At 38.3% G+C, this 9,388-nt stretch overlaps 1 protein-coding gene and 1 non-coding gene across 2 annotated transcripts; both read right to left on the reverse strand.

Annotated features, from left to right (window-relative positions):
* Positions 1–3,691: 3,691 nt before the first annotated feature.
* Positions 3,692–5,310, reverse strand: LOC127132694 (autophagy-related protein 18a). The gene is made up of 3 exons (XM_051061660.1): positions 4,418–5,310; positions 3,998–4,211; positions 3,692–3,837 (listed from the first exon to the last, which is right to left on the reverse strand). Exons 1-3 carry the CDS (start codon positions 5,225–5,227, stop codon positions 3,692–3,694), a joined length of 1,170 nt encoding a protein of 389 aa, XP_050917617.1. The 5' UTR covers positions 5,228–5,310.
* Positions 5,311–5,353: 43 nt separating this feature from the next.
* TRNAD-GUC (transfer RNA aspartic acid (anticodon GUC)) lies at positions 5,354–5,425 on the reverse strand. The gene has a single exon. It is a non-coding gene; the product is annotated as a tRNA-Asp (tRNA).
* Positions 5,426–9,388: the final 3,963 nt, after the last annotated feature.

The following is a 9,388-nucleotide window of genomic DNA, read 5'->3' on the forward strand; positions in this document are numbered from 1 at the left end:
GTTACAGGAGTCTCCATTACTCCAGTGTACAAGGAACCCCATGTTCTTGATCGTGAACCCCACATAAACCTAGCAACTCCCTTTGAGGGACTGGAAGTGTTGTGTGAAACTCTAGTGGACTTCGACAACATGAAGAGAAATGGAGTAGATCTTACTGAAGAACTCCGTCTACAATGGTGGGAAAATTACTTCCAAAGGCTGTATGGCCCTGTTTACCCAAATCTCATCAAAGAATTCTGGAGATTTGCTGACGCTGATGACCATTTCATCGTCTCCTATGTTTTGAGGGTAAAGATAGTGATTACTGAAAAGTCAATTGCTTCTTTACTGAACATGGAGAAAGATGGAGGAAAAAGGATTTACAACATCAACCCTAGGTCAAGGCGCATTGCTGAAGAAATCAATCCAACCATCTTCAAACTCAACACTGAAGGAAATCCTTCAAAGAACAAAGAACTTCATCAGAACCTCAGAGTATGGCTCAAGATCATTCTGGGAACCATTCATCATCGCCCAGCATCAAACTCCTCTGACTACATCAATACAGATCAGAAGTGCATTCTGTATTGCATTCACAAGGGTGTGAAGCTCTGCCTTCCTGCACTTCTCTTCAGATATCTCAGAGACTCTGTAAGGGAGACCAGAAACCACATGAAACCCAGAGCCTACATCCCTCTGGGAAGGCTTTTGTCTGATGTCTTCATAGAAAATGGGCTGGTAGATCATCTGGAGAAGAACAGACTGATGGAAGATCTGGCGATAGATACTGGAAAGCCTCTGAACGCCAGAAATCTGAAAAGCATGGGAATTCTGAAAAAGATTCAAGTCAGACCCACTATGGACACCTCCCGGGATGCCTTGAAAGATCAGAGGAAGCTGCCCCATGGTCTTGCAAGGTTCTTCAAGAATGAACCCGTAGATGCAATCCTCCACTATCTGCAGCGTCTGAAGGATGAAGGAGTCGACATATCTGACTTCAGATTGGACGATTGTCTAGATTCAGAAGAAGACTTTGTCAGATTCAAAAGAGGTCCCTCTAAGAATAAGTCTTCAAAGGCAAAGAGAGCAAGGATAGGAGAAACCTCTGAAATAAGATCTCCAGCACCTCTGCAAATATCTACTGGTAAGTCTGCTCCCTCTATTCCCTCTGAACAACTTATGGCTTCTTCTAATCCTCTCCCAACACCACCTATATACACATCCTCTGAAACCCCACCTTCTACAACCAGAACCTCACAACCTCTACCCAATTTTAATCTTGCTCACACTACCACTTCCTCTTCATCATCTTCAGCCCCAGAATCACCTCCATACCTTGACCTCTCCTCTGACCCAGAATACTCTGACCTTAACTCTCCAACCTTAGCCCAAATTCAGGCTCAAAACCTTGCTTCACAACAACCAACACAATCTGAAGCAACTTCACCTCCCCCAGAACAAACAACCAACATTCCTTCTGAAGACCAACCTTCTGAAACTCAACCCTCTGACCTCCACACCTCTGATATCACCCCTCCAAACACCTCCGCTGAACCTGAACCTGAAGCTGAACCTGAACCTCTAACATTAAGTCTCAGCCCTCCAACCTCTTCACCTCAAACCTCTGAACCTAACCTTTCCGTACCTACCCTTGAGGAAGCCATAATGCTGGTCGCAGGGACTTCAGTACAAAAGGTCAAGTCTCTGACCATTAACTCTGAAGTCAGTGATGATCCTGACTCTGTAAGGACACACTGGAACAGAGTCATTGGCTGGATGACCTCTGAGGCTTTTAAGCTGAAGAACATCTCTGAGCAAGTCAGAAATGGCTACATCAGAGATGCTGAGGCAAGACTCCAGGAAAGACTTGCAAGAGAAGCTGAAGCCAGAAGGCTGGAGGAAGAGAGACTAGCAAGAGAAGCTGAAGAAGAAGCCAGAAGGCTAGAGGAAGAAAGGGCAAAGGAAGCTGAAGCTAAAGCTCTGGCCGATGCTGCTGCTGCTGCCGAAGCTGAAGCACAGGCTGCTGCTGAAGCTGAAGCACAGGCTGCTGCTGAAGCTGAAGCAAAGGCCGCTGCTGAAGCACAGCAGGCTCTGACTCAGGGGGAGTCCTCTTCTGTCGTTCCTATGGTTCTCCAGACACTAGAAGAACTGAAGAAAGATCAGAAGGAACTCCGTGCCAGAATGGATAAACAAGACACTGTCAACGACAACATTCAGAACATGCTGACTCAATTGCTTCAGAGAATGCCTCCGTCTCCCAACCCTTAGGCACTTAGGATTTTGTTGGTTTGCTTTCTTTGTTTCTGATGTTTACTTGTTCCTTTTGCCTCTGTTGTTTTTTATCTGAATACAATGTTTTTCTCTTGAATTATTATTTTTTTTGCTATGTCTTTTTGATTCTGACAAAAAGGGGGAGAAGTCATTAATAGCTCTGATGAAAATACTGTCTAAATACCTTAAGCACTCTGCAACATATTTTTTCTTAAAACTAAATTTATCTAACACTAAACTTAAGAAATTGCAGAAGGTATCAAGAAACCTCATTGCTTGGAAGCTCTGGTAAGAACTTCTGAACTCTCTAGCCTATCTCAGGGGGAGTTCTTGTCTATCTGATCTGATATTGTTTATGTTTCATCTGCTAATTAAGTTTGTTTTGTCATCATCAAAAAGGGGGAGATTGTAAGAACAAAAATTGTTCTACAACAGATTCCATGATTTTGATGATAACAAAGGATGAAACCAAAAATGGCACCCTAACGAAAAGTTTCTAAGTGTGCAGGGTTCTAAGGAAAGAAGGAAGAAATCATCAGATACAGAATCATATCAGATACAAATTATCAGAAGACCAGAAGCATCTGAAGTAGAAACACGTTCAAGAAAGTCTAACTCTGAGCAAAACAGCAAAATATCAGAAGCATCTGAACAAGAAGTACGCTCTAGAAGTTCTGACTCTGAACAACGGTATGTCAAACTCCAGAAGTTCTCAGCGCTATCTGAAGAAACCATCAGAACTCAAAAGAGATCAACATCAGAAGTTAGATAGCAAGATTCCAAGATCTCCAGAAACACGAAGACTCTGATCATGGATTTCCAAATAAAGGAAGAGTAACGTTAACTTCAAATAAAGGTTTGGAAATGGAATTCCTAATACAGAAAGAGACGTTAACTCCAAATTCAAATGAAAAGGAACTATATTTGGAAAGTAGTCATTCAAGGAGAGAAAGTTGTCTTGGCAAGAAGCTATATAAGTTATGGAATTAATTCAAATTATTGACCATCAGTTTTTACGACTACTTCAATCCTATATATAAAGGACTGCAAATCAACATTGAGAGACATAAGTACAACAACACAAAAAGAACATACTGAAACATCAACACACATAAAAACGTTTTATTCTCTCAATCTTCACAAAGCTTTTGCTTGAAACGTGAAACACTTTTTGTTCTTACTGTTGTAATATTTGTTTATCTTAGAAGCACTCTAGATTACATAAGTTTTCTATCTTTGTTGTATTTCCTCAAGTGACTCTGTGCAGTCTGTATACTTGAGAGGACTAAGAGATCTTTCTCTTAGACGTTGTTTGTAATCAATCTTTCAAGATTAGTGGATTAAGTCCTTGTTGAAGGCGAAATCACCTTGGCCGGGTGGACTGGAGTAGCTTTGTGTTATAAGCGAACCAGTATAAAACTTAGACAAGATATATTATTTGTCACTTCCTCGTATCATACCTTCCATCCATGCCAAGAATTATGACTGTATTCTTTTCGACACCAAATGCAACAGTGTACTGAGTGCCCTCGTGTAAGTGAAACCGAGCAACTGACCACTCTGAATTGAAATACTTGGGCAACACTCCTGCAAGCGCATAGTAACATTCGAGCAACAAGAACAGCTAATTGTATTAACAACTATTTCGCTTTGTAACCGAGAAAAAAATAGATCATAAAACTAAAACATGATCAATATAGAAAGAAATACTCAAGTTGATAAAAATTAAAACAGCAAAAAGATTTACCTTTAAATTTAATGAAGGAGCGAGACGAGCTAGGTGAGGCAATGGCGGCATCTGAACTCGACGACCCATGGGAGTTTTCATTCTCAGGGACATTGGGATTAACCTTAAGGCCAAAAACATGGACAGTACCCTTGTCACTGGAAACTGCTAACCACTGAGCAGTGGAAGAAAACGCCAAACTATATATCTCTGCAGCATTTGCACCTCTTCTTACCTGTAATCAACAGCCAATAAACTTATACAAGAAAACCAAAATGTCTCAAATCTCAATGGCCCACATATTAAATTCAAATCTTCAAACAACAGAACATTAATAAAGCAACAAACATAGACATTAAACCTTAATTGTATCTAATCCAATTAAAGAAACATGATTAATCAACAACAAACATCACACAATTGACTTGTCATAGCACATACCTCCTGAAGTAGTGTGCCGAGTTCAGCATCATAAATCCGAATCAGAGTACCCTTGGTGCTGGCAGTGGCGATAAACTGCCCATCAAGCGTGAGAGCGAAGCAAGCTATTCTCGAATCATGAGCAGAAATAAACTTGGTCCTCTTCTGGGAAAAGTGCTCAATACGAATTTGGCCTTTATGCAAACCAGGGCAAGCGAGAACAAGAGAATCTGTCAAGTGCGAAACTTCACAAAGCCCCTTAGGGTTCGCAATGGTTTCAATCTGATGCAACAGCTTCAAGTCAGCGAAATTATATACAAATATCTTCTGCTCCACCACGACGATTATTCGATCCCGCCGAAGCCGAACACCGCTAACGGGAGAACGGAACGAGAGTTCACCGATGCACGTACCTTGATGATCATCCCAGATCATGACTTTGGTGGGAGGGTACTGAGGGTGAGACCCACCGCCGACAAGTGCTAATATGTTACATCGGAAAAGCATCTCCACATGGCCGATTCCTCCGCCACCGAATTCCCAGTGAAAAAGTTCGCGGAAAGGGTCGCAGTTATATATGCGAAAGCCGTTATCAGTGGCGGCAGCGAAGCAGGCGTGGTCCTGGTTAAAGGAGAGTTGAAGAAGCGACGGCGGTGTGGCGGGGGGAGACTCCGGTGAATCGGTGGAAGCATGGTGAGATTGTGGAGACATTAGGGAATCGAAGTCAAGGGTTTGAGATTGATCAGGATGGAAATTAGGGTTCGGAATTGAATTGAGATTAGGGTTAGGGTTTGGCCAAGGTGGAGAAGGAGAAGCAGGAAGAGTGGCCATTGAAGTGGAAAATTGATTCGAAGCTTCGTTCTCCCGCTAAGGAAGAAAAATTAATAATGTAAGCTTTTTGTCCAGTTAGTTATCACAAAGAAGACGATTTAAATAATGAAAAAAAAAACAAAATTTCGCCGTTGCCGGGGATCAAACCCGGGTCACCCGCGTGACAGGTGGGAATACTCACCACTATACTACAACGGCTTGTTGTTAAAAATTTAATTTATTATAATAATCCAGCATTACTTTAAACACTTCCGTCATTAGTAACAACCTTAAGCTTTACTTTACCCTGACACATGAACTAGTGGTACAAGTGGAATTTTTATTTTGAAATAAAAATTATCATCATCAAAGTTTCATCAAATATCAATAAGTTTGTAACACATAAAACATGTAATTGTGGCATCCCATTCCCAAAAAATGTTATTGTAAATAACTTTTTATATTTTATTATTAAATTCTGTAGTTTTAAAATATAATTTTTATATCAAAATTTGATATAAATTTACTATTAGTACATTTTAAATAGGAAATTTGGCGTAATTTTTTATATTAAAATTTGACATAAATTTACATTAATGATGATAAGGAAATGTGTTATACCATGTTTAATTATGTAATATAGAAAAATGTGATAGTGTGAGTTTCAAAGAATGATCATATGCTATGAAAACTTGTTCTATGTTATTTCCTCCGTCCGACAATGAACGACGTAGTTGACTATTTCGCATATATTAAAAAAGTGAGTAAATGAAAGAGAGAATGATGTTTATACTAATTATTCACTAGTATCAAAACTTATCTTCATAATAGGAAGATTTTGGTTGAAAGAAGAATGTAGTTGATTAACACTTTGGCATCAGCGCTTTAGCAAAACTTTCGATCATTGAGTGAATCTGGGTTTGGGAAACACACAGTAGAGTACCAGTGAGATTTATCTCTAGTGAGTGCAAACACAAGAGCGTGTGAGGATCAGTTAAGTGCGATCATGAGTTTGAAAAAGATTGCTTAGGTTACAAGGCTTTATGATGATGTCAGACGAACGCGATGATATCTGAGTGAAATGACTTGATTAATGCATGACAATGATCTATGCGATGATGATATGCACACCTTTTTGTTAGAGCGAAGCGTCATGATTTATGCATGGTTCACCAAATGTTCATGTGGTGGGAGATGGAAGATTTGAGGCTAGGAAAAAGGTTATAATGATATTATTCCACGACGTCTGGTTCAAGCTCAACGATTGTTGATGCACTTGCCTAAGAAACTTGAAACATGAATAGGACTTGCACCTTCATAGCATATCTCTGCCCTAATCTATTGGATATTTGCATGGGTTTCCCCGATCACAAGTTGTTAAGCAATCTTGTCATATGACGATCTCGACCTGACTTTCCCCAGTGTCTTGAAACCGTATGTCCTTGATTAACCATCTCTTGGAGCAATTGACTTCTTGTGCTCTTGAGGTGGCATACCCCAGTACGAGTCTTGAAGTAATTTTCCCCCTGATTGGCTGATCTTTGAGGGAATTCCATTGGTTAACTGATCTTTGAGGAATGCCCCATGGTGGGACCATATGCTATAACTCATTATTGCAACCTCCTTGGTGTTAGGTGCTGATTAGCGGATTAAAATTGTTTACTAAAAAATGGTAATTTTAATGCGACGCGCATGCAAGTTTTTAGATCAAAATCATTATTTAAAGTGTGAAAGACAATGTGAAATTTGATATCAATACAAATGTTTTTAGAAAATCTCTAGGAGCCAGGTTTATGCAACCTTGTTATAGTATGCCTTTCAGAATACCTTTGGTTTAATTAGGTCTTTTGAAGGTTGTAACATGGTCTGATTTACGGTTTGAGAAATAAAGGATATAAGACTCAAAATTTGATTTTAGCCCACACCATTCTACTTGATGTTCTCTAGTCCTACGTTCAGCTAACTCAGTCGGTGCATTCAATTTCCGAAATAAATTTTGGTGATTTTTGGAATCAACGAAGTTTTTCTTTCGTTCGCTTGAGTGGTAGTCGCCCTTTTTATTGGTAGTCACAATGTTTTGCTCTTACTTTTTTTTTGCTGAAGATTTTTTTTATTCTTTTGTTATCCCTAATTTTTGCCTAAGTCATTTCATAATTATTTTTTTATTTTTGACTTAGCGGGATTTTCTTCTTCTTTTTTTTCTTTTTGAAAGATTGTGACTACCGTGACATTGGTTATTGGGAGACAACCATTGCAAACTTTTTAATTTTCAACCTCTTCAACGTCGGATGATGCATAAGATGCATAAGACCGTGACAGTATGACTCCAATCGTCAGCCTCAAATCAACGATATTGAAACTATTCAACAACAATCGACTCTCATTGTGCCGACGATCAATTTCGCTAAACCTTTCCTTGATGTGTCAAAAATTGAAGTTTTGAATGGTCAAAATTTTCGTAGATGGTATGAGCGTGTTCGCTCCATCCTTGACATGCCTGGTGTTTCTTCTGCTCTCTCAGAACTGAAATCAGCGTCGTCCGTAACTCAAAAAGTTATCGATCAATGGACACATGCAAACTAGGTATGCCGACACACAATATTAAGTGCACTTTCTAATGATTTGTTCGATACTTATTGCTCTTACAAGGAAGCAAAAGAGATATGAGATTCAATGAATCTAAAGTATACCACTGAAGATGCTGGAAAACAATAATTTATGATCGGAAGTTACTACCATTGGAAAATGTCTGAAGATAAAGATATCAAGATGTAGATCAACGACTACCATAAGTTGTTGGAAGAATTGAAAGTTGAAAACATTACTCTGCCAGAGCAATTTGTTGCTGGAATTCTCATTGAGAAGTTGACAGAATCATGGAAGGATTACAAGAATCAACTTAAACATAAAGAAAAAACAATTACCTTTGGCAGATTTGATCATACACATCATTATCGAGGATACTAATAGAAAGGAGACCAAAGTTGCAAAGGCAAAAGTTTTGTTTCTCGAGAAAATTTGGTCCAAAATAATACTCGGAATAAGTTTCATAAAAAGAGGTACGATCACAAACCCGATCATAAACCTAATCTTAATAATTTTATCCCTCGTGTTACTAATCCCACTTTTAAAAAAAGAGGAGAATGTTATGTTTGTGGTAATCCAGGTTATCATGCACCTCAATCCAGGTCATCATGCACCTCAATGAAGGAGATGATATTATTATTGTTGTCATTGCTCAAGTAAATATTGTGACTGATGTGAACAATTGGGTAGTAGACTCTGGAGCTACTAGGAACATTTGTGTTAATAAAGATGTCTTTTACCTCCTACACTACTATGGGGAATGGATAAGAACAAGTTTATCTTGGTGATTCTCGAACCATTTCAATTTCAGGAAAAGACAAAGTTATGTTAAAGCTCACATCAGGAAAGACCTTGGCTTTAAGTGAAGTCTCACATGTGCCTAATATTAGGACTAATTTAATTTATGTGGCTCTTTTGAGCAAGGGTGAGGTTAAAGTGTCATTCAAATATGACAAGATTGTAATGACAAAGAATAATGTGTTCGTGGGGAAAGGTTATTGTGACCAGGGACTCTTTGTATTGAACATTTATGAAGTTATGAGTAATAAAGTTTCTTCTTCCACTTACTTGATTGATTCTTATGATATATGGCATGCTAGATTAAGACATGTTAATTCTTCTTATATTAATAGAATGCAAAGCCTTGACATGATTACTTTAAATAATAAGCAATATGGTAAATGTGATATTTGTTTAGAATTAACATTAACAAAGAAAAAATGTATGTTTGTGCAACGTGAATCTGATCTTCTTAGTCTAATTCATACTGATCTAGGAGACTTAAAGCAAACTATATCTAGAGGAGGAAATAACTATTATATAACTTTTATAGATGATTTTCAAGATTCACTCAAGTTTATTTGTTAAAACATAAAGATGAAGCGTTCAATAAGTTTATTTTATACAAAGCTGAGGTAGAAAATCAATAAAATAGAAAAATAAAAAGAGTTAGATATGATAGAAGAGGAGAGTATATTTCTTTTAATGATTTTTGTGAAAAAGAAGGAATAATTCATGAAATAACTCCCCCTTATTCTCCTCAATCAAATGGTGTATCTGAAAGAAAAAATAGGACTTTAAAAGAAATGATGAATG

This window comes from Lathyrus oleraceus, chromosome 3 (genome assembly GCF_024323335.1).
Source record: "Lathyrus oleraceus cultivar Zhongwan6 chromosome 3, CAAS_Psat_ZW6_1.0, whole genome shotgun sequence".
Classification (NCBI taxonomy): domain Eukaryota; kingdom Viridiplantae; phylum Streptophyta; class Magnoliopsida; order Fabales; family Fabaceae; genus Lathyrus; species Lathyrus oleraceus.